General features: G+C 49.5%; 1 protein-coding gene across 1 annotated transcript; it reads right to left on the bottom strand.

Annotated features, from left to right (window-relative positions):
* Positions 1 to 893: 893 nt before the first annotated feature.
* CNN2 (calponin 2) lies at positions 894 to 25243 on the bottom strand. Its single transcript, XM_081178003.1, has 7 exons — positions 25083 to 25243; positions 8080 to 8201; positions 6876 to 6942; positions 6203 to 6340; positions 4374 to 4490; positions 3070 to 3216; positions 894 to 1197 (listed from the first exon to the last, which is right to left on the bottom strand). Exons 1-7 carry the CDS (start codon positions 25143 to 25145, stop codon positions 937 to 939), a joined length of 915 nt encoding a protein of 304 aa, XP_081034129.1. The 5' UTR covers positions 25146 to 25243; the 3' UTR covers positions 894 to 936.

Below are 25243 nucleotides of genomic sequence, written 5' to 3' on the forward strand. Positions count from 1 at the left end.
AAAGCGGGACACGGCGCTGGGATAAGGGAGTTTCCCGCCAAATAAGGGACGGTTGACAGCTATGCAACTACAGGAAACTACAGTCATACCTTGGGTTACAGACGCTCCAGGTTGTGCTTTTTCGGGTTGCAGACCGCCAAAACCCGGAAGTACCGGAACGGGTTGCTTCCGGGTTTCGGCGGTTGTGCAGAAGCACAAAATTGTGCTTTGCGCATGCACAGAAGCGCCGAATCGCAACCCGCGGGTTGCAAACGCTACGGGTTGCGGACGGGTCTCCCGCACGGATCACGTTCGCAACCCGAGCGTCCAGTCGTCAGCAGCAGACGCCAAACGACCGCCCGCCGGACGCGCCGTAGCGACAGAGAGGGGTGGGGTTGGGGGCCGGAGACCTTAATTCCACAGCATTTTCCATTCGGCGATAGGTCATGATCCCGCGATCGACCCAGATCTCCCTGGGATCTGCCTGCCGACTGCGGCCGACCGCTTGGACATCTCTGCACCATGGCGTATTAAATGAGATTTCAAGAGATCAGGCGGGTTGGTGGTGTAAACACATAGACTCCCTTTCTTAAAAAAAGAAACAACGAACGGAAGACCTTTGTTTTATTCCAGGCTTCCGCAACCTTGGCCCTCCAGATGTTTTGAGACTACAATTCCCATCATCCCTCACCACTGGTCCCGCTAGCTAAGGATGATGGGAGTTGTAGTCCCAAAACATCTGGAAGGCCGAAGTTGAGGGAGCCTGTTTTCATCTCTGCTACACGGAGAAAAGACTCTCATTCTTTTTAAAGACGCAAATATGTAAAGATTGCAGTATCTGTGGCAATTAAGAGGCAGGAACTGTACAATGGTGATTTGCCGGGGAGGGGAAAATCGGGAGGGGAAAATCGGGAGGGGAAAATCGGGAGGGGGACCCACCCCCCCAATTCCCCAAACTCATTGCTCCTCTCCTTCCTGGTAGTAGTAATATTCCGCCGAATTCCCGTCGTTATGCGCCGCGTTGGCCGCCTCTCCGGCGTTCCCCTGGGGGCAGTATTTGGGGTCGTAGATTTGCCGCCCCAAGCCGAAAACCTGCCCGCTTTGGTTGGCTCCCTGGTTGTAGCCCATCTGCAGAGACATGGAGCTGTCGTCGCATTTGTCCGTCCCCAGCTTCGAATCGTAGATGTGCCGCCTCGTTCCCGGAGCGGTCATCCCCACCTGTATTAAAAAAGAAAGGAGGAAGAATTTGAGCTCGTATGCACAACACCGTTAAGAGTTAGGGTGGGCGATAGCGGAATAAGGAGGACGTCTGAATACTGAAATCGATTATAGTTCTTTTTTGTGAATTTGGACTGATGTTTACATGTAGACGCAGGTGGCGCTGTGGGTTAAACCACAGAGCCTAGGGCTTGCTGATCAGAAGGTTGGCGGTTCAAATCCCCGTGACGGGGTGAGCTCCCATTGCTCGGTCCCTGCTCCTGCCAACCTAGCAGTTCGAAAGCACGTCAAAGTGCAAGTAGATCAATAGGTACCGCTCCGGCGGGAAGGTCAATGGCGTTTCCATGCGCTGCTCTGATTCGCCAGAAGCGGCTTAGTCCTGCTGGCCACATGACCCGGAAGCTGTACGCCGGCTCCCTCGGTCAGTAAAGCGAGATGAGCGCTGCAACCCCAGAGTCGTCCGTGACTGGACCTAACGGTCAGGGGTCCCTTTACCTTTACCTTACATGTGGAACACCTGCGCATGGACTAAGTTTGTTTCACCTTTGTGGGCCAAGTGGATTATTCTGAGTCATCCCCACCTGATCGGGGAGGGAAGTATTAAAAAGAAAAGAGGAAGAATTTGAGCTCGTATGCACAACACCATTAAAGAGTGTTAAGGGCGATAGCGGAAACAGAAGAATATTTATTTACATCAGCCACTAGCCACAGCAATGAAGGTAGAGGTAAAAAACTTAACTACCGTCGTACCTTGGTTCTCGAACACCTTGCATGACGAAAAAGTTGGTTTTGCTGGACCAGCGAAGATTTTACCTCCGCTAATATTAAGAGGCTTCCGAAGTAAGATTGATTTATAAGGTAAAAAAGTGGATATAGGAATGTGAAGAAATTGGTAAAGTTGTGTGGAAGTCTATTAGCGGGAGGGAAGGAGGCCAATGCTTTATTTAAGCAATGCTTAGTTATGGATTTTTTTTATTTTTGATATGGAAATGTAATGAAATATGGAAAAATTATATCTAAAAAAGAGGTTTCCGAAGTATATAAAAGGTGATGATGTGCAGGCATTCCTATTTAGTTCTGAACAGACTTCTAAAGATTTAAACATTTCTGAGCGAAACTGGGTGCTGTACTTTTGCCCACAGATATGTGGAATTTTGAGCGAAATAGACTCAGATCTCAGAGAGGATGAAACCTCCGATTACTTCACATTTAAAGAGATAGCGAAAGTGTGCTCTGGTCTTGACTGCAGAATGGAGCCAAAAGCCCTTCCATGATATTAGAAGAAAACCGGCAGAGATTTATGCCCAACTGGGGAACCGAATAAAGCTCTGGACAGGTGGGTGGAAGCGAGTAAAGTTAGAACCTTCGATGAGCTTAAACAGTTAATCAGTTTAGAGCAATTTTATAGACAGGTTCCTGCACAGTTAGGCTGTCACACGTTGGAAAACGGAAGCAATTACTTCCGGGTTTTCAGGGTTCGAAAACCGAAAAATTAATCTTCCAAGGCACTCGAAACCGAGGTACTTTTTTTTTTAAATGTAATTTGGAAATCTATGTAATATCGAGCAGCAAATAAGGGCTGCGTGGTGAACCATCAAAGCAGTGGAAGTCAATTTTTAAATGTGTGTTCAATCTGATGTCAATTGGTTAAAATATTTTGGAAAGCAGTAAAAAAAAAAATTAACTGGCAAAATAAAACAAAACCCGCATCTACTTTCTAAACAGCCAGGTAGTCTGGACTCGACAAGAATTATTTTTTTTAGCAAAGAATACAGCAAAAGTCACCCGCCTGGTATCAATTGGCAAGGAGTTCCAAAGATCAGAGTTCTTACCGACGTGGAATTGGCACAATTATGCGGCAACTGTCCTTACCTGACTAGCACATTTGTTTGTTCCCATTTGGAGGCTGATGGTGGAATGGTCCATCGGAGGTAAGATCTGGTTTTTGGGGTCGTAGAGGTGTCTCCGGGTTCCGTAGGCGGTCATCCCAGACTGGCTGGCACATTTGTTGGTGCCCATCTGAAACCGGAGAGGTTTGGGAGTTACTATGGCTAAAAGCAGAGACACCACCTTGCCAACAAAGGTCCGTATAGTCAAAGCTATGGAGGAGACTCTTGAGAGTCCCATGCTCCTGCCAACCTAGCAGTTCGAAAGCACCTCAAAGTGCAAGTAGATAAATAGGTACTGCTCCAGGGGGAAGGTAAGCGGCGTCTCCGTGCGCTGCTCTGGTTCGCCAGAAGCGGCTTAGTCCTGCTGGCCACATGACCCGGAAGCTGTACGTCGGCTCCCTTGGCCAGTAAAGTGAGATGAGCGCCGCAACCCCAGAGTCGGCCACGACTGGACCTAACAGTCAGGGGTCCCTTTAATAATAATAATAATTTATTATTTATACCCCGCCCATCTGGCTGAGCTTCCCCAGCCATTCTGGGCGGCTTCCAAAAGAATATTAAAATACTGTGATACATCAAACATTAAAAGCTTCCCTAAACAGGGCTGCCTTCAGATGTCTTCTAAAAGTTTGGTAGTTCTTTTTCTCTTTGACATCTGGTGGGAGGATGTTCCACAGGGAGGGTGCCACCACCGAGAAGGCCCTCTGCCTGGTTCCCTGTAGCTTTGCTTCTCGCAATGAGGGAACCGCCAGAAGACCCTCGGTGCTGGACCTCAGTGTCCGGGTAGAACGATGGAGGTGGAGACGCTCCTTCAGGTATACCGGACCGAGGCCGTTTAGGCCTTTAAAGGTCAGCACCAACACTTTACCTTTATTATTATCCATGAGGCCAGACTTTCCAGGGATAAGCTGATGTTCATTAGGCCTGACAGTCCACCACGTCTGTGCAAATCCGTGTTCTTGCTAATACAGTGGTACCTCGGGTTACATACGCTTCAGGTTACAGACCTCCGCTAACCCAGAAATATTACCTCGGGTTAAGAACTTTGCTTCAGGATGAGAAGAGAAATTGTGCGGTGGTGACAGGAGGCCCCATTAGCTAAAGTGGTGCTTCAGGTTAAAAACAGTTTCAGGTTCAGAACGGACCGCCAGAATGAATTAAGTACTTAACCCGAGGTACCACTGTAAAGAGTTGAACTCCAGCTCGGTCAGTGTGATTTATTGCTGGCTCGCTTAGGAGGAAACCTCCAGGTAATTGCTGGGCTCCGGCGGCAACAGCATCACCTACCTGCAAACCGATGACACACTGTCCGGCTTTCAGCTTCGCGTCGTCAAAGCACCGCTCCTGTTTCTCGGAATATTTCACACCAATGTCGACTCCGCTGTCAATCCCCTTCGTCTTGGCCTGGAAGGGGGAGTAGAAGCACCTTAAAGCAAACCTCGCCCGGTCAGTCTCAAAACTGGCTTAAAACCTCTGCAGATTTTGATTGCGTCTCCGCAAGTCTCTAGTCCTCATGACCCACGAGAAATAGACTCTGCAAACAGAAGGGGGGGGGACTCTTCCTACAGGAAGAGTCTTCCACATTTACTTAACATACCATATTTTTTGCTCTATAAGACTCACTTTTTCCCCTCCTAAAAAGTAAGGGGAAATGTGTGTGCGTCTTATGGAGCGAATGCAGGCTGCGCAGCTATCCCAGAAGCCAGAACAGCAAGAGGGATTGCTGCTTTCACTGCGCAGCGATCCCTCTTGCTCTTCTGGCTTCTGAGATTCAGAATATTGTGGTCTGGTGCGTCTTATAGAGTGAAAAATACGGTAGCTCTTTGGGAGTTTTGCCGGCCTCCTCTTGCCACATCCTTGCAAAGACTTATTCAGGACAAGCCTGGAGCTACCAAACTGAATATTAAGGAATTTATATTTTAAAAACACCATAGGCTAGGAATTAAATTTCTTACAGGGTTCTTTGCTCACTAAGTTTTGGAAGAAAGCCCTGGACCAAATAAAGAAGACTGTACGGAAGGAGTTAAAATTTTCATCAGCCACTACCATGCTGGTGCAGACCAGTCAATCAGCCACCCCAGTGTGGTGCAGCCAATCAGCTGCCACCACCCTGGCACAGCCCAGCCAATCAGCCATCCCGACAGTGCAGCTCAGCCAATCAGCCACTACCACCCTGGTGCAGCCCAGCCCATCAGCCACCCCATTCTGCGGCACAGCCAATCAGCCACTACCACCCTGGCACAGCCCAACCAATCAACCAACCACCCCATTGTGTGATGCAACCAATCAGCCACCACCACCATGGCACAGCCCAGCCAATCCACCATCCCATTGTGTGGCGCAACCAATCAGCCACCCTATTCTGCAGCACAGCCAATCAGCCACTACCACCCTGGTGCAGCCCAGCCAATCAGCCACCCCATTGTGTGGCACAACCAATCAGCCGCCACCACCCTGGCACAGCCCAGCCAATCAGCCTCCCCATTCTGTGGCACAGCCAATCAGCCACCCCCACCATGGCACAGACCAGCCAATCAGCCACTACCACCGTGGTGCAGCCCAGCCCATCAGCCACCCCATTCTGCAGCACAGCCAATCAGCCACTACCACCCTGGCACAGCCCAGCCAATCCACCATCCCATTGTGTGGCGCAACCAATCAGCCACCCTATTCTGCAACACAGCCAATCAGCCACTACCACCCTGGTGCAGCCCAGCCAATCAGCCACCGACCCCCCGGTGCAGCCCAGCCAATCAGCCACCCCATTGTGTGGCACAACCAATCAGCCATCACCACAATGGCCAGCCCAGCCAATCAGCCACCCCCACCCTAGCACAGCCCAACCAATCCACCATCCCATTGTGTGGCACAACCAATCAGCCACCCTATTCTGCAGCACAGCCAATCAGCCACTACCACCCTGGTGCAGCACAGCCAATCAGCCACTCACCCCCCGGTGCAGCCCAGCCAATCAGCCACCCCATTGTGTGGCACAACCAATCAGCCGCCACCACCCTGGCACAGCCCAGCCAATCAGCCTCCCCATAGAGGCCATGGGGCACTGGGCACTGTCGATCAGCCCCTAGAAGGCGCCCGGTTGCGCAAGCTTGACTCACCATGCCCGCCAGCGCCAACAGCGAGACCTGCACCTGGGTCATGTTCCCGTTCTCAAACAGGTCGTTGGCTTCGAAGACGTCAACGGGCTTCAGGCCGTAGCTCATCATGGCTTTGATGAAGTTGGAGAGATTCTCAAGCTGCCGAAGGAAAGGGCAGCCGGGTGAAGGCTGGCGACCCCTAGAAGCCACTTCTCTCAAAATTAGGGGATTCCTTCTAAATCGTCTGGGGTTCGCGTTGGGAATTATCGGTCCGTTTCCGGAAGGGGCAGAAGAAGGTCGGCGGTTCAAATCTTCTGCAACCCCAGAGTCAGCCATGACTGGACCTAATGGTCAGGGGTCCCTTTACCTTACATTGATTTATGCATTTTATGGATCAATGGTCATATTAGATAGTAAAATTCATGTTAAATCGCTGTTTGAGGGGTTGTTTTTAAAAGCCTGGAATGGATTAATCTATTTTGCCTTACTTTCCATGGGAAAGCAGCGCGCCTTGGTTTTGGAACGCTTTGGTTTTGGAACGGAATTTCCGGAACGGATTCAGTTTGAGAACCAAGGCACCACTGTATGCTTCCCCTGCCCCCAGAACACAGGTCAGCCTTAAAGGCATTCCTGAAGCCACCTCCCTAAAAAAGAATAAAATCCCTTCATCGTATCAAATTCGTATCGAACATACCTGGTGCCAATTGAGGCCTGAGCGATTAATTTTCCTTATCGAACCCGGCTGAAGTTTGTTCATTAGCCTGGGGAAGGAAAACACACACACACACATGTAAGGTTTCGACGCCATGTTGGGCTGGAGCAGGATTTTTCCCAATTAACTAAAGAACGGTTTTTCAACCATTCTTCCTATCGTTACAAATATGCCAGCGAGTTAGATTGTGTGTTGAAGCGATGATTCTCCAACATCAACATCGTTGGACCGGTCATGTTGTTCAGACACCCGATTATCGTCTTCCAAAGCAACTCCTCTATTCCGAACTTAAAAATGGAAAGCGTAATGCTGGTGGTCAACAAAAGAGGTCTAAGGACAAGGCAAATCTTTAAAAATGTAGTATAAACACCGACAACTGGGAAACTGCGAGCGCTCCAGCTGGAGAACAGCCTTGACCAAAGGTGTCATGGGCTTTGAAGACACTCGAACTCAGGACAAGAGGGAGAAACGTGCTAAGAGGAAGGCACGCTTGGCAAACCCTCACCGGGATCAACTCCCGTCTGGAAACCTATGTCCCCACTGTGGAAGGAGGTGTGGATCCAGAATTGGCCTCCACAGTCACTTACGGACTCACGGTTAAGACCGTATCTGAAGAAGTGTGCATGCACACGAAAGCTTATACCAATAACATAGTTGGTTTCTAAGGTGCTACTGGAAGGAATTTCTTTATTTTGTTTTGACTACGGCAGACCAACACGGCTACCTACCCGTTAAGACCGTGCTCATGGAAGACAATCTTAGGTAAATGTAAAGGGACCGCTGACCATTAGGTCCAGTCGTGGCCGACTCTGGGGTTGCGGAGCTCATCTCCCTTTATTGGCCAAGGGAGCCGGCGTTCAGCTTCCGGGTCATGTGGCCAGCAGGACTAAGCCGCTTCTGGCGAACCAGAGCAGCGCACGGAAACGCCGTTTCCCTTCCCGCCAGAGTGGTACCTATTTATCTACTTGCACTTTGACGTGCTTTCGAACTGCTAGGTTGGCAGCAGCAGGGACCAAGCAACGGGAGCTCACCCCGTCATTGCGGGGATTCGAACCGCCGACCTTCTGATCGGCAAGCCCTAGGCTCTGTGGTTTAGCCCACAGCGCCACCTTGGCTCACCTGCATCCGTTATAAAATGAAATTTTAAAAAATATATACCACGCATGAAACACACGTGGCTACTCACTCGCAAAGTGCAACGCCATCTTTCAGCCCCTTCTGAAAATCGGGGCCGATGTCTCTTCCGGTGATGCTTTCTATCCATGTCCTTAATTCTGCTTCCTTCTGAGGGTCGTATTTCAGCGCAAGCTGGAGGGGGAAAGAGAAGAGAAACAGGTTCAAAATTCCACAAAGCGCACTTCCTAAGGGCTGGCCAATGGTGTTAGAAATCAAGTCACGTACAAGGTGTGACCGGAAAGTTTGGTGAATGGTCACAGAAATCAGATGGCGAGAAATATCCGAACGTGCAACCACAAAATTACAATTATGTACGGAGGTGAAAAGCAATGACAAACCTAGACAGCATCTTAAAAAGCAGAGACATCACCTTGCCAACAAAAGTCCGTCTAGTTAAAGCCATGGTTTTCCCAGTAGTGATGTATGGAAGTGAGAGCTGGACCATAAAGAAGGCTGATGGCCGAAGAATGGATGCTTTTGAATTCTGGTGCTGGAGGAGACTCTTGAGAGTCCCATGGACTGCAAGAAGATCAAACCTCTCCATTCGGAAGGAAATCAGCCCTGAGTGCTCACTGGAAGGACAGATCCTGAAGCTGAGGCTCCAAGACTTTGGCCACCTCATGAGAAGAGAAGACTCCCTGGAAAAGACCCTGATGTTGGGAAAGATGGAGGGCTCAAGGAGAAGGGGACGACAGAGGACGAGATGGTGGGACAGTGTTCTCGAAGCTACCAGCATGAGTTTGACCAAACTGCGGGAGGCAGTGGAAGACAGGAGTGCCTGGCGTGCTCTGGTCCAGGGGGTCACGAAGAGGCGGACACGACTAAATGACTAAACAACAACAAATGTTCAAATATTTCTCGCCGTCCGATTTCAGTGGACATTCCGGTCATGCCTTGTATTTTTTAACTGGTGCGGGTCCAGTTGCGACCGTGTGGAGATCTCGGGGCACCAGGTTGGCAATGGACGTTTCCATCTGTCTGGCCCTTCCATCTTTCTTAAGCAGGGAACCAGAAAGAGCTTATTCCTTGCATTTATCTATCTCCTTTTTCTCCATCATGGTTCTCCAGATGTTTGGGGATGTGCGTCCATTTTCCACTTGCGGACAGGCCTCCAGAACGGATCCCGTCCACAAAACAAGGTTTGACTGTACTATTATTTAAACCTGCTTCATTTCCCCCAACTTACAAAATCAACATTTAGCAGGGCTATGAACCATTCTATATCTATCTATCTATCTATCTATCTATCTATCTATCTATCTATCTACAGTGGTACCTCGGGTTAAGTACTTAATTCGTTCCGGAGGTCCGTTCTTAACCTGAAACTGTTCTTAAACAGAAGCACCACTTTAGCTAATGGGGCCTCCTGCTGCTGCCGGAGCACGATTTCTGTTCTCATCCTGAAGCAAAGTTCTTAACCTGAAGCACTATTTCTGGGTTAGCGGAGTCTGTAACCTGAAGCGCCTGTAACACGAGGTACCACCGTATTTAAAACCCTTTTCAAAGTTCTGCTACTTAAATTATAAGCCTGGGAAAAGAAAACGAAAGCGCAAAACAGCTCAGCGACGAAGCAACTTAAGTTTCCCCCCATTTTCTCACAGGGGAGCTACAGGAGAAAAGGAAGTTAAGTCAAGGGAGCCGTCGACTGGGAAAGATTGAGAATCTCTGGCTACGCTGGCTGGCAACAGCAGCTCTCCAGGGTTGCAGACTCAGGGGGATACTTTGAGATTCGAACTCAGGACCGGCACGCTCTATAACACCAAGCTCCAGCCCTTCCCCTGGACAATTATGAGTTTGGGCGCTTGCGTCATCAAAAGCCTTTCTTGCCCCAATGTGCTTGCCAGTTACAAAAGAAGAAAGAAAAGAAAAAACCCGGAGAGAATGAAGAAATCCCATAATAACCTGGACGAACAGGGCAAGCTTGATGCCGCAAGCTGGCGGCATGTCTCAACTTCCTGCTGAATGAGCAAGAAACAAGGAGAGGTGTGTGGCCAGGCCTTCTTGGCAAAGAAGTTGTACGCTTCCTTCTTCCTTTCGGGGTCGTTTCTCGGCCTCAATAAAATTTGAAACTTTGCTATTTCGGCAAATAATATGCCGCTATGAACAAAAACACGCCTGATCCAGGCACAGAGGTCCATATCCCTGCAGCCCTGGCACGAGACAGAAACTGTCTTCTTATATAAGCTGGCACATCTTACAAACAGGTCTGGCATCTGTGCCAACTTTCAGGGTGTCTGTAGAGACGCTCAGAAGACGAGATTTGGGCAGCGCCAGATTTACGTATAAGCTAAACAAGCTATAGGGACGCGGGTGGCGCTGTGGGTTAAACCACAGAGCCTAGGACTTGCCGATCAGAAGGTCGGCGGTTCGAATCCCCGCAATCACGGGGTGAGCTCCCGTTGCTCGGTCCCTGCTCCTGCCAACCTAGCAGTTCGAAAGCACACCAGTGCAAGTAGATAAATAGGTACCACTCCGGCGGGAAGGTAAACGGCATTTCCGTGCGCTGCTCTGGTTCGCCAGAAGCGGCTTAGCCCTGCTGGCCACATGACCCGGAAGCTGTACACCAGCTCCCTCGGCCAGTAAAGCGAGATGAGCGCCGCAACCCCAGAGTCGTCCGCGACCGGACCTAACGGTCAGGGGTCCCTTACTTTGTTTACGAACTTAATCCATTCCGGAAGTTAGAGGGAAGGAAGGAGTTGATGCTTTATTTAAGCAATGTCTTAAGTTATTTTTTGATCCTGAAATGTAATAAAATATGGAAAACCTAATAAAAATTATATTAAAAAAGAAAACGTCAAATCTTCACCAAGGCCAACTATCCAGAGTGGTCCTACGCGGGCCAGAAAAAAGCCAGGGAAGTCCCCAAATAGGAGTTCCAGTACAGAAGGAAAAAGAAAAGAGCCTGAGTTTAAGAGTCTCTGCCAACTGAGCTAAACCCTCACGAAAACAAAGGTGCCAAGTGAAAAAAGCTCTTGGCTTTGACGCAGACTTTAGTTGCGTGCCCTTTGGCAAGTCTCTCCGGTTCCGTAGCCGATGCCCATATTATCTGAACCGCCCCGGTCCTTGGGGAACGCTTAGGGGTCAGTTACGCGGCGCCATTAAGCACGCAAAGCGTTGCCCCTGCCGCCTGCAACGTTGGCTTGCAACGAAAGGGCACCCGGTTTCCAGCCGATCAGCACATTTTGAAAGGAGAATCTCGCCGCCCGATGGCTCAGCGCTTCTCCTCCTCTGCAGCCGCGTTCCGCGCCCAAGCCAGAGGGGGAACAGACAGTATGCCACAACTGCTGCACGGCTCTTACTTGCCAAAAAAATGGAAAACACAAGAACTACCAACAATTGAAGAATGGCAGGTGAAGATGATGGAGGTTATGGAGCTGGCTGATCTCACCGGGAGAATCCGCGACCAGAAAGAAGAGGAACATCAAGAAGACTGGAAGAAATTTAAAGACTATTTTAATAAATGTTGTTGTTTAGTTGTTTCGTCGTGTCCGCCTCTTCGTGACCCCCTGGACCAGAGCACGCCAGGCCCTCCTGTCTTCCACTGCCTCCCGCAGTTTGGTCAAACTCATGCTGGTAGCTTCGAGAACACTGTCCCACCATCTCATCCTCCGTCGTCCCCTTCTCCTTGTGCCCTCCATCTTTCCCAACATCAGGGTCTTTTCCAGGGAGTCTTCTCTTCTCATGAGGGGGCCAAAGTCTTGGAGCCTCAGCTTCAGGATCTGTCCTTCCAGTGAGCACTCAGGGCTGATTTCCTTCAGAATGGAGAGGTTGGATCTTCTTGCAGTCCATGGGACTCTCAAGAGTCTCCTCCAGCACCAGAATTCAAAAGCATCCATTCTTCAGCGATCAGCCTTCTTTATGGTCCAGCTCTCACTTCCATACATCACTACTGGGAAAACCAGAGCTTTAACTATACGGACCTTTGTTGGCAAGGTGATGTCTCTACTTCTTAAGATGCTGTCTAGGTTTGTCATTGCTTTTCTCCCAAGAAGCAGGCATCTTTTAATTTCGTGACTGCTGTCACCATCTGTAGTGATCATGGAGCCCAAGAAAGTAAAATCTCTTTTGAATAAATACTGTAATATTAAAGATATGTAACCACTTGAAAGAAACAATTAGGCCTAGGGTTAAACTGGGATTCAATCTATAAATAAGAAAATGTACGATGTAATATGATTAGTACTGTGATACGGTTTTTTGAAATACTGATATTCAAATCAAATCAAATCAAATTTTATTAAACGGTCACAGACCAGTTATATCTGCTAGTTATATGTAGCAGATATTGGAAACTGCTACATATAACTACTAAGAAATTCAGATGGAAGAGATTTGAGGAGGTCAGGTACTATGTTTATGAAGATGGATGGTACTTAATTTTAATTAATTAAGTGGTAATATGCTGTATGTATCTTTTTTCATCGTTTTTCTGTTTTATTCTCTAATTGTTTTTATTACTGTTAATTCTTTTTTATTATGTTTATCTACTGAAAATAATAAATATTATTTTCAATGTGCGCTCTCATTGTTTTGCAGGGGCTTGGTGATTTTCTTGAGTCAAAATGAGAGTAGCCCCTAAACATTTTTTTTAAATAAAAAAAAAGCACTGGCTGAAATAAAGTTGGGGGAGTGATTCCCACGAGCGGAACGAAATAAAAATAAATAGCGACCCCGGTGGGAAAACTCGGGACCCAAACCAGGCGCTAGCTACAGAAGTTCCAGGTTCAAATCTCGCCTTTCCCAGGAACTCAGCGAATGCCTGCGTCAGACACAAGTCACCAGCCCCTGTTTATTGCTGTTCCAATGTCTCCGCGCTTCTAGATAAGCGACTCATGAGGAAGTGGAATGAGATACACTTGGATGGCAATGATTCAGATTTGCTCACACACACAAGTTTGGGAGAAGACCAAAATTGCCTGAGTGTGGAAACTCCCTTCCAGCCTTTTCAATAGATAGCTTCTTTCCAGATTTGGTCTTGTCCTTGATTTGAAAAAAATACTTTTGCAACAGGCCATGCCCTCAAAGGCCAGTCTCCATCCAGATAGCTGCTAAAACCCCGCTGAAAAAGATGTCGTAAATAAACTGCAACCTGTCAGCAATAACTAGATCTATTCATAAATTCGGGCAGGTGCAGGTGGCGCTGTGGGTTAAACCGCAGAGCCTAGGACTTGCTGATCAGAAGGTCGGCGGTTCAAATCCCCGCAATAACAGGGTGAGCTCCCGTTGCTCGGTCCCTGCTCCTGCCAACATAGCAGTTCGAAAGCACGTCAAAGTGCAAGTAGATAAATAGGTACCACTCCAGCGGGAAGGTAAACAGCGTTTCCGTGCGCTGCTCTGGTTCACCAGAAGCGGCTTAGTCCTGCTGGCCACATGACCCGGAAGCTGTATGCCGGCTCCCTCGGCCAGTAAAGCGAGATGAGCGCCACAGCCCCAGCGTCGGCCACGACTGGACCTAATGGTCAGGGGCCCCTTTACCTTTACCTAGTGCTAGGTGAGAGATCCGCAACGTCTGACGTTTCATCTCCTTCTATTTCTCCACCCCAGCTGCTCATCACAGCAGCTTACTTCACTGAAGACTCGAATCTGAGTTTGTTTATTTCCTCCGCCCTCCTCGTCCATTTTCCTTTTATGCCTCGTGTGAGGGTTTGATTAGCTGCTTGTGCGTGAAAACGTGCTCCCTCAGAGTTTGTGTGCCCCCACAAACCTCTGTGTGTGACGGAGCTCCTCAGACATGTCTGCTCTAGTCACTAGTAGAGTCCGACAGTGGCTGCCTGCGGAAGCGTTTCCAGCAAAGAAGTTCCTTAACGGAAACGCGTCTCCTGGACTCACGGCGTGACAGTTTCCTGCGAGGTATGGGTCTCCCTATGTGAGACTCAGATACCTCCCCACTATTTTCGCTGGAAGCGTCCCTGAGCCCTCCCTCCTGCTCACATTCCCTCAGAGAATCACTCCTCCCCCTGCTGGTCCCTGCTTCAGCAGTTGAGTCTCTTTCATCCTGCCTGAGTCCCTCCACCACCTGATGCTCTGATGGCAGTTCCCTGACATCCACTTCCCCTCCAGGGCCCCCCTCACCCCCTCCCAATTCCTCCCCCCTGGGAGGTGAAGGGCTAAAACCCCGAAACGAATCTTCCTCATCTTCTGACGTCTCGAACAATTCTCTCCATCGATCGTCGTCCTGGCCAGCTGAATCCTCCTCCTCTTCAGAATCTGGGAACCCCTCCAACTCCTCTTCCTCGTCGGTGGTGGCAAAGTATTCCCTTCGGAACCTCGCTACAGGCTGAGGTTTACGTGGGAACCTCTGATGAAAAGTCTCTATTAAAACCTCGTCATTGACATCCTCTGCCCTAACCCAGGTGTTTTCCGACTCCGGTTCCCCTTCCCACATTACCAAATACTCTACTTGATCTCCCTTCCACCTGGAATCGAGGATCTCTGCTACATGGTAGCTGTGTTCCTTCTCCTCCATTGCTGGTCCCCTAGTGACCCTCCCCTCACTGTCTCCTCTATACGGTGACAGCAACGACCTGTGAAAAACTGGGTGCAGCTTCATGTGGTTCGGTAACCGGAGCCTGAAAGCCACTGGATTGACCTGCTGTATGACTTCAAATGGACCCAGCCTTTTGGGTCTTAATTTCTTACAACCTCCTTTGAATGGCAACCCTTGGGTAGACAGCCACACCTGGTCCCCCACCCTGATGCTTTCACCTTCCCTTCTGTTTTTGTCTGCTTGCCTCTTATATTCCTCCTTAGCCCTGTTTAAGTTGAGTTGGAGCTGGCGATGGATCGCTTCCATTTCTTCCACGAACTGTTCTGCAGCTGGAACGCTCCAGTTCTCCCCCTCCCCCCCTGGGAAGGCTCTGGGATGGCACCCGTGATTGGCCAAAAAGGGGCTCATCCCCGTGGACACGTTCTCTGCATTGTTGTAGGCAAATTCTGCCAACGCCAGCTTCTCCACCCAATCATTCTCCCTGTCATTAACATAACACCTCAAATATTGTTGGAGAACCCCATTTGCTCTTTCCGCCTGCCCGTTGGTTTCAGGATGACGGGCCGTCGAGAAATTAACCTCTACATGCAGTAAGCTCATGAGCTTCCTCCAGAACCTGGAAGTAAATTGTTTCCCTCGGTCTGAAACCACCCTCAAGGGGGCGCCATGCAACCTAAACACATTCTCTACAAACAATTTGGCGGTTTCTTCTGCTGTAACCGCATGTGAGCAGGCTATGAAGTGGGCCATTTTAGTTAACAGGTCTACTACAACCATGATGGCTGTTTTCCCTCTAGACCTTGGCAGATCAGTCATGAAATCTATTGCCACTGCTTCCCACGGTCTCTCAGGTGTGGGCAGTGGTTCTAATAAACCAGCCGGCGCCTGCCTCTCCCCCTTGGCTCTTTGGCATTGTTCACACCCTCTCACATACTCCCGCACATCTTCCCTGACCTTGGGCCACCAAAATTCCCTGGTAACCAGCCACATGGTTTTGTGTTGCCCAAAGTGCCCTGCTGTGGGGCTATCGTGCAGCTGCTTGAGTACTTTCTCCCTCAATTCCCCTTCAGGTATATATAACGCTCCCTTATAATACAATGCCCCATTTCTCTCCTCAAAACCACCGGGTTTGTCTTCCTCCCCTCTGAGATCCCTGAGTTTCCCCTGGGCGTATGCATCCTGCACCGTACCCTCTACCAATTCCCTTTGCCCCACCAAAGTCGCCCCACACACCCAGCGGTCCTCTGGAATGATATGGGTTTCTTCGGGTGCTCCCTCCCCCTCCAAATATTCAGGTTTGCGTGAGAGAGCGTCCGCCCTAACATTCTCTGGGCCTGGCACATAACAAATCTCAAAGTTAAATTTGGAGAACTCTTGGGCCCATCTCAACTGCCTTTGGTTGAGCACTCGCGCCGTTCTCCAGTACTCTAGATTTTTATGGTCCGTGCACACTTGCACTTTATGTTGTGCACCAACCAGCAGATGCCTCCATCTCCGGAACGCCTCATGAATAGCAAGCAGTTCTCGGTCGTACACCGTGTAGTTCCTCTCGGATTTGTTCAGCTTCCGCGAGAAGAAGGCACACGGACGCCACTCCGACTCCTCCTTCCCCGGCTGCAGAAGAAGCACCGCCCCTATGGCTCTGTCAGATGCGTCTGTTTCCACCCTTAGCTTCTTTCGTAAATCCACATGCAGAAGTTGTTCTTCAGAGGCGAAGGCCCTTTTCAGTTCCTCAAACGCTCGCTCCGCCTCCGCCGTCCATACAAACTTCTTCTTACTGCTGAGACAGTCAGTGATGGGCGCCGTCAGATGGGCGAAGTTGCGGATGAACTTACGATAAAAGTTTCCAAACCCTAGGAACCTCTGCACATCCTTCTTGGTTTTGGGTGTTTTCCATTCCAGCACTGCCTGTACCTTGCCGGGATCCATGGCCAATCCCTTGTCTGACAGGCGGTACCCCAGGAATTCCACCTCCTTGGTATGGAACCGACACTTCTCCAGTTTGACCCACAGCCTGTTGGCTTGCAGTCTGCTCAACACTTCTCTGACGTCTCTCACATGTTGCTCCTCATTCTCAGAATACACCAACACATCATCTAGAAAGGCAACGCAATTCTTGTAGAGCAAAGGGCCCAGCACGTGGTTCATAAAAGATTGAAAACACGCGGAGCCTGCTTGTAATCCAAATGGCATAACGAGGTATTCAAACGCCCCCAAAGGGGTAAACATGGTGGTTTTCCATTCATCCCCTTTCCTTATGCGTATCAGGTTGTACGCCCCCCTTAGATCCAGCTTTGTGAAAATCTTTCCCTTCCTCACCATGTTCAAAATATCATCAATTCTGGGCATAGGGAACGCCACCGGTTCAGTCACTGCATTCAGCCGCCTAAAATCACATACAAGTCTCGGCTTGTCCGCATTTTTTTTGTCCACAAAGAACACTGGGCTCCCCCCTGCTGCTTTGGACTCTCTGATGAAGCCTCTCTTCAGGTTCTTGTCAATGAACCCTCGCAACTCCTGCATTTCCCTGTCTGACATGGCATACACCTTGCCCACGGGAAGCTGTGCTCCAGGGAGTAAATTGATCTGACAATCAAAGGGTCTATGAGGTGGTAGTTGGTCAGCTTCCTTCTCACTGAACACGTCGCTGAGATCTGCATACTGTGGTGGTACCTTCACCTTCCCCATTACTTCAGTCCCTGCTAGGGTGGCTTGGACCCCTACTGAACCCTTCTCCCCTTTGCAGTGTTCTAGGCAATGTGCTGAACCAAAGGACACCACTCTTTGATGCCAGCCAACCAGCGGATCATGTAGAGCTAGCCAGCTCATTCCCAAAATAATGGGAGCGCCTCCCAGGGTGGCCACATTAAACGCTATCAGTTCTGTGTGCCTTGCCACCCTCATTATCATTGGGACAGTCTGCAAGCGGACTCCTCCTCCCAACAACTCCCTGCCATCAATCGTGGTCACCTGCAGGGGGTTGCTTAAAGGGATGGTCTGTATCTGGTGTTCAGCAGCAAACTCCTTGCTCATAAAATTGCAGGAGCTGCCTGAGTCCAATAGCGCCTTTATTTTTAGGGGGTGCCCATTCTGCAGCTCTAGCGACACTTCAATCACTAGAGCAGGTCGAGGAGCTTCTGGCACGGGCACTTTCACTGCTCTTTGGCCTGGCTGCAGTGCCCCAATTGTGGCAACCAGGCGTTGGCTTTTACCTGCTCCTCTCCCCCTTCTTCTCCCCCCTCAACAGCTCCCACCATCCCTTGCCATTCCTTCCTCTGGGGGCAGACTCTGGCAAAGTGGCCTGGCTGTTGGCAGAGATAGCATTTCCGGGGGCCCTTTCCCTCCTTCTTAGCTCCCTCGCTGGTTTTTGAAAATGCGCGCGCGCGCGCTGTTCCGATTTCCATCGGCTCTGCCGGCGGGAAAGCTGGCTCAGGAATGTCTGGAATGCGGAACTCCTTCCAACGTTCCCCTCTCCCTTCCCGCCTCTCCAAGGCTCTTGCCTCCTGCCGCGCTCCTATGGTCAGCGCAGATTTGGTCAGCTGATCCATAGACTCCGCCCTGGGGCTCCGTGCCAGCTCGTCTTTCACCCCCGAAGAAAGACCTTCTTCAAATAGCATTTGAACGGGTGCCGCCGATAAATCCCAACTCAGTCTGTGAATCAGCATGGTAAACTCAGTCCAATATTCACGGACAGATCGACTCCCCTGCTTACAAGCCATTAGCTGTCTGCGCACCACCCCTTCCTCAATATCGCTGGAAAACATGATATCCATTGCACGAAAGAACTTCATTGTGTCCTTTAGTATGTCATTGTGCGTTGCCATTAGGGGTCGAACCCAGTCTCTAGCCCCTTTCTCAAGATGCCCAATTACAAAAGCAACTCGCGATTCCTCATCAGGGAACTCATCGAACTGCACATTAAGGGCATATTGCATCTCTGTCCTAAAAGCATGGTAGTCCTTGGGGTCCCCCCCAAATTTCTGCACCAATCCTGGTACCTTTCTGGGGAATTGAGTGGCTCTCCCCTTCTTGTCTGCATCCTGAGCCCTTCTCTCCTCCAGCCTCGCCGTCTGCAGGGCCAGTTGAACCTCCAACGCTCGGTATCTATCTTCCAAGCTTGGACCAGCTCCAGCCCCTGCTCCTCCGGTTCCGGTTGGTTCGCTCATGATGCCTTCTCTTGCACAGGCAGCGTACAAAGACTGTCGGACTGCTGTGAGGGTTTGATTAGCTGCTTGTGCGTGAAAACGTGCTCCCTCAGAGTTTGTGTGCCCCCACAAACCTCTGTGTGTGACGGAGCTCCTCAGACATGTCTGCTCTAGTCACTAGTAGAGTCCGACAGTGGCTGCCTGCGGAAGCGTTTCCAGCAAAGAAGTTCCTTAACGGAAACGCGTCTCCTGGACTCACGGCGTGACAGTTTCCTGCGAGGTATGGGTCTCCCTATGTGAGACTCAGATACCTCCCCACTATTTTCGCTGGAAGCGTCCCTGAGCCCTCCCTCCTGCTCACATTCCCTCAGAGAATCACTCCTCCCCCTGCTGGTCCCTGCTTCAGCAGTTGAGTCTCTTTCATCCTGCCTGAGTCCCTCCACCACCTGATGCTCTGATGGCAGTTCCCTGACACCTCGTCTTCTCAAAAAATTAAAAATAAAAGACTTGGTGATTTTGCAGGCCTCCTTGGGCAGAGGAGTTAAGTAGTCTGCATAACTTTTCATACAAATAAATTTTAAAAGCGTGACTTTGCTGCCGCATTAACCAGTGTTCTCTCGAGCTTTTTTTGGTTAACAGGGCGACCTGCGATTGCACCCAGAATGCAGGGATTAAATCAACACACGCTCGCTGCCCTATGGTGGAATCGCACGGGCTGGAAAAACGGGAATTCCTTCTAGACTTTTCCAAGTCTCGGCACGATCGGATGGCTCTGACGAGACTCCAGAACGAAAACAAAAGAGGTTCCCAGGCAGTTTCTGGGACACAGCCAGAACACCAGACTGAAGCGACTGGGAGTGGGCGGGAGGAAACCGGGGAACCGAGCGCAGCTCTAGGATTTGCAAGATTTCAAAGTTAAAAGGGGTCAGAGCAGTGTCAGAAATGGAGATATATCAGCCAGGCACCAAATATGGCACCTCGAATGCCTATTCACCCTGGGGTTCGGCTGGATGACCCTCGGATCCCTTTCCACAGATTCTACGATTCTGTGATCTCAGCTCGACTGTGGCTTGTTCTGACAACAATTCACTTAGTCCCAGTATGCGAGGAGGAGGTGAAACACACAAAGGAAACGTAAATGACATTAACTAAGGACTGGGCAGAGGTTTTTTAAACCGTTTGCCAATTACATTTCGAACTACAGCCAAACGCCTCTGCCCTCTCCGCCTTGCTCTTAACTTTCCTTGATGTGACGATGGAGGACTTGTGTGTGAGTCGACCGGCTGGGCAGAGATAATAATACAGTGGTACCTCGGGTTACATACGCTTCAGGTTACAGACTCTGCTAACCCAGAAATAGTGCTTCAGGTTAAGAACTTTGCTTCAGGATGAGAACAGAAATCATGCTCCGGTGGCACGGCAGCAGCAGGAGGCCCCATTAGCTAAAATGGTGCTTCAGGTTAAGAACAGTTTCAGGTTAAGAACGGACCTCCGGAATGAATTAAGTACTTAACCCGAGGTACCACTGTATTATTATCGGCCGCCAACCTGGTGCCCAGAAATCTCCAATTGGACCTGTGCCGATAGCAAAACGTACCTGGCAATAACTTTTTTTATGTATGCTACAGCAGCAGCAAGAATTCTCATTGCAAAGCATTGGAAGACACAAGACCTACCCACCTTGGAAGAATGGCAAAGGCAATTAATAGACTATATGGAGATGGCGGAAATGACTGGCAGAATCCGAGACCAGGGAGAAGAGTCGGTGGAAGAAGATTGCAGGAAGTTTAAATCTTATTTGCAGAAATACTGTAAAATTTTTGAATGCTGATGACATTGAAATGAGTTGAAGGGGTTCTAGCAACAAGGTAAAATGTAAGACGGGATCAATAATAGATAAATTAATAGGACATGAATTTGCTAAAAGGGATACAAAAATGGGAGACGTGAGGAAGTCAGGAAAATAAGTTAATTAAAGATGAGAAACCAAGAAAGAGGGAATTTTTGTTTGTTTGTTTTTATGTGTGTTTCTTCTTTTCCTATTTTTGTGTTTAATGTATGTATTTTTGTATTTTGTAATTTTGTATCTTTTTCGTTTTCTGTATTTTTCGAAACCTTTCTATTGATAAAACCTAATAAAATATTATAAAAAAAGAAAAAAGGAAGAAGAGAGGCAAGCAATGGGAAGAAGTTGAGGAGGTTTCAGAAGTTGGCAGTGCCCTCTATGCCGCTGCCACAGCCCCCCCAAAACCTTGCACCACGGTGATACAATGTGCTGAAGATTTTGGAGACAGTACAGTGGTACCTCGGGTTACATACGCTTCAGGTCACAGACTCCGCTAACCCAGAAATAGTACCTCGGGTTAAGAACTTTGCTTCAGGATGAGAACAGATATCGGGCTCCGGCGGCGGGAGGCCCCATTAGCTAAAGTGGTGCTTCAGGTTAAGAACGGACCTCTGGAACGAATTAAGTACTTAACCGAGGTACCACTGTATGTCAAAAGCAAAAGGAACTGCAACTGATTTTTATGTATTAGCAACTTTGTATTAATGTAACCTTTTCCTCTGTAGCTCAGTATTTTTGTCACATTTTGTTTCAGCTTGTTATTGGGATGAGCGATAACAAACTTAGTTGGCCTCTAAGGCGCTAATGGAAGGAATTTTTTAATTTTGTTTCGACTACAGCAGACCAACACGGCTCCCTACCTGTAACTTTGTTTAAGCTGTCTGCTGTTGCCTTGGGGCTTTTGTACACTGCTTAGAGATGTTTTCAAATAGATCAAGCAGTACAGAAATCAAATGCCAACAAAGGTCCGTATAGTTAAAGCTATACAGTGGTGCCCCGCAAGACGAATGCCTCGCAAGACAGAAAACTCGCTAGACGAATCTCCTATGGGCTTGCTTCGCAAGACGAAAATGTCTTGCGAGTTCCTGCGGGGTTTTTTTCCTTCCCCCCCTTTTTCTAAGCCGCTAAGCCGCTTATCAGCTGATCCGATAAGCCGATAAGCCGCTAAAAGCTGCTAATAGCGCTAATCCGTCAATGGGCTTGCTTCGCAAGACGAAAAAACCGCTAGACGAAGAGAATCACAGAACGGATTCTTTTCGTCTTGCGAGGCACCACTGTATTTTCCCCAGTCGTGGTGTATGGAAGTGAGAGCTGGACCATAAAAAAGGCTGATGGCTGAAAAATGGATGCTTTTGAATTCTGGTGCTGGAGGAGACTCTTGAGAGTCCCATGGACTGCAAGAAGATCCAACCTCTCCATTCTGAAGGAAACCAGCCCTGAGTGCTGACTGGAAGGACACATCCTGAAGCTGAGGCTCCAAGACTTTGGCCACCTCATGAGAAGAGAAAAGACCCTGATGCTGGGAAAGATGGAGGGCACAAGGAGAAGGGGACGACAGAGGACGAGATGGTGGGACAGTGTTCTCGAAGGAGGCAGTGGAAGACAGGAGGGCCTGGCGTGATCTGGTCCAGGGGGTCACGAAGAGGCAGACACAACTAAACCACAACACGGAAATCAAATAATCGAAATCAAGTCAAATAATTACACCGGGGACTCTCAGCTCCAGGCTCAAAGACACAAGGCCAAAAGCTGAGAAGCCAACCCAGGACTCAAGAAAACGAAGTCAGAGTCTCCGAAAAAGGAAAGGGAAAAGGAGCTGGTTAAAAAAACAGAAGCCATCCTATTTCACTGATGGTAAGTGAAAGGAGACAATCACAAAAGCGAAGGGCCAGTTGCAGGTCAGTTTCACAAGGGACTAGCACCTCTCGCAGGCTTTTAACGAAAGATTACCGTATTTTTTGCTCTATAAGACCCACTTTCCCCCTCCTAAAAAGTAAGGGGAAATGTGTGCGCGTCTTATGGAGCGAATGCAGGCTGCGCAGCTATCCCAGAAGCCAGAACAGCAAGAGGGATTGCTGCTTTCACCGCGCCGCGATCCCTCTTGCTGTTCTGGCTTCTGAGAGTCAGAATATTTTTTTTCTTGTTTTCCTCCTCCAAAAACTAGGTGCGTCTTGTGGTCTGGTGCGTCTTACAGAGCGAAAAATAAGGTATTTGCTTGTCCTTTCTACACGCCTTTCCTCCAAAAACCTCAAACTTTGCCTACACAGTTCTTCGCAGTTTTGATCCTCACAGCAGCCCCGCAGGGCTGAGCCCTAGCGGCTGGTCAAAACAAGCGAGATCCACATCTGGAGTGGAGAGGGTCGAACTCAGGTCTCCTGACACTCTACAACCCACTATGTTGGCTGCAAGGGGGAATGAGGTATGTGAGATTCAATTCTGGGAGTGTAAACCTTCAGCAGGAACCATCCCGGCTTTCACTTTCAGGCATCAGTCAAAAACTTGTGATACTCCCAGACAGGCCTGGGAAATTAATTAATTTTCCCCCAGTGAGCTTCCGGGGGGGGGGGGCAGAAAAGTCACTGCAACTTTCTTGTACAACCTTTTTGTATTTTTTAAATGAAAAGTGAAGCCTATAAATAATTGAATAAACAGGATATACATTTTGGTGTGTATGAAATAAATAAAAATACAAGGATCAGTCTAATTCAGCCAAGATGTTTCCTTTTATACCATAGTTTCCTAAATATTCTTTAAAGACTAGTTGTATTGTATAAGTTCGTAGGGAGGTAAAAAGAAACTATATAAGGAAAATGTAACTGTGGATGGACAGATAAAAGAACTGTGAGATTAATTGGAAGTCATTTTTAATTTTCTTCTCTATAAGTTTTATAATTGCTTTCAGTAGCAGGAGTATATAAGACGATAGTTATATTAATCTTCCTGTATCTTATAGTGTGGTGGTTTGTCTGAGTCTTCTGCTACTTGTTTGTTTGACTATGTTTCTTTACTTGTTTGTCTTTTTTTAATAAACGTATTCGTTTTAAATTAATAAATATATATAATTTTTTTTAAAAAAAATGAAATAAATAAAAATAAAATGCACCCAGGGCGCACTACTTCTCCACCTCACGGGGTTGTCGCTGGGATTAAATGATCCATAAACGTTGCCCCTTTGGAAGAAAAATGTGGATATGTCTATGTGCACATGGGCATAGCTGCGCCCCCACCCCGTCAATAAAAATATTTAACTGAGGTTCTGCCTCCCCGCACAACATAAAGCCTACCCCCTAACATAAATCCTGTGTGTGTGTAATAAATAAATTAAATAAATCCAGAACGCTCATGGAGAAAGCCGCGTTTTCAGAGCTGCCTAGCTAGCAGGGTTGGTGTGGGATTGAATCAGTGCTGGGGGGGGGCAGAAGACCCACATACGCCACCTTGAGTCCCTTGTGGGTGGCGGGGGGGGGGAATGGGCTCTGGACTGCATTAAATGAATGCAATTTGTGGGTCGAATAAATCAGGAGCGCTCCCGGCGCCGCCTCCCTCGCAAGGTTGTGTTGGGGATTGAATCAGCGCTGGGGGCAGTGGCGTAGCGTGGGTTGTCAGCACCCGGGGCAAGGCAAGTAAGTTGTGCCCCCTAACCCGTGGATTTGCGCCCCTAACCCGTGGATTTGCGCCCCCTAACCCCCAGATGTTGCGCCCGGTGCGGCCGGCCCCCCCTGCACCCCCACGCTACGCCACTGGCTGGGGGGGGGGGCAGAGACCGACACACGCCACCTTGAGACGGGGTGGGGGGCGTGGTGGCTCCAGACTGCCTTCAATAAACGCAAACCGCCCGTCGGATAAACCCGATGCGCTCGCGGTGCCGCCTCTCCAAAGCGGCCTAACTCGCGCGGTTGTTGTGGGGATTGAATCGGCGCTGGGGGACTCGGGGGGGGGGAGAGAGAGAGACCCACATACGCCACCTTGAGTCCCAGATGCGTATGTTTGGGGGGGGGGAGTGGGCGCTAGACTGCGTTCAATAAAGGCAACCCGTCGGCCGAATAAACCCGATGCGCTCGCGGCGCCACCTCTCCAAAGCGTCCTACCTCGCGCGGTTGTTGTGGGGATTGAATCGGCGCTGGGGGGGGGGGAGGCAAAGACCCACATTGAGATCCTTGTGGGGGGGGACGGGAAGTGGGGTCTAGCCTGCGTTCAACAAAGGCAACCCGTCGGCCGAATAAACCCGGAGCGCTGGCGGCGCCACCTCTCCAAAGCGTCCTACCTCGCGAGGTTGTTGTGGGGATTGAATCGGCGCTGGGGGACTCGGGGGTGGGAGGCAAAGACCCACATTGAGATCCTTGTGGGGGGGTGGACGGGAAGTGGCTTCTAGACTGCCTTCAATAAATGCAATCCGTCGGTGGAATAAACCCGGAGCGCTCGCGGCAGCGGCGGCGCCTCTCCTCTCCAAAGCGGCCCCTCCGTGCGCCCAGGGCGCATTTACGCATTTGGCGAGGGGCGCATTTGGCGAGGGGGCGCGCGTCGGGACCCCTTACCCGGTTCTTGACTTCGGCCGACAAGCCGTAGCTGGGTCCCTTGTTGAACTGGTTGTTGCTCATCCTGTACCGGGGCAGGGCGCTGTCTGGCGGGGCAGGCGCGCTCGCCACACGCTCCAAAAGCAAGGGAACCCGCTCCGCGCGCCTCCGTCCGCCCTCGG

The sequence above is a fragment of the Podarcis bocagei genome (genome assembly GCF_964188305.1).
Source record: "Podarcis bocagei genome assembly, chromosome: 18".
NCBI classification, from domain to species: domain Eukaryota; kingdom Metazoa; phylum Chordata; class Lepidosauria; order Squamata; family Lacertidae; genus Podarcis; species Podarcis bocagei.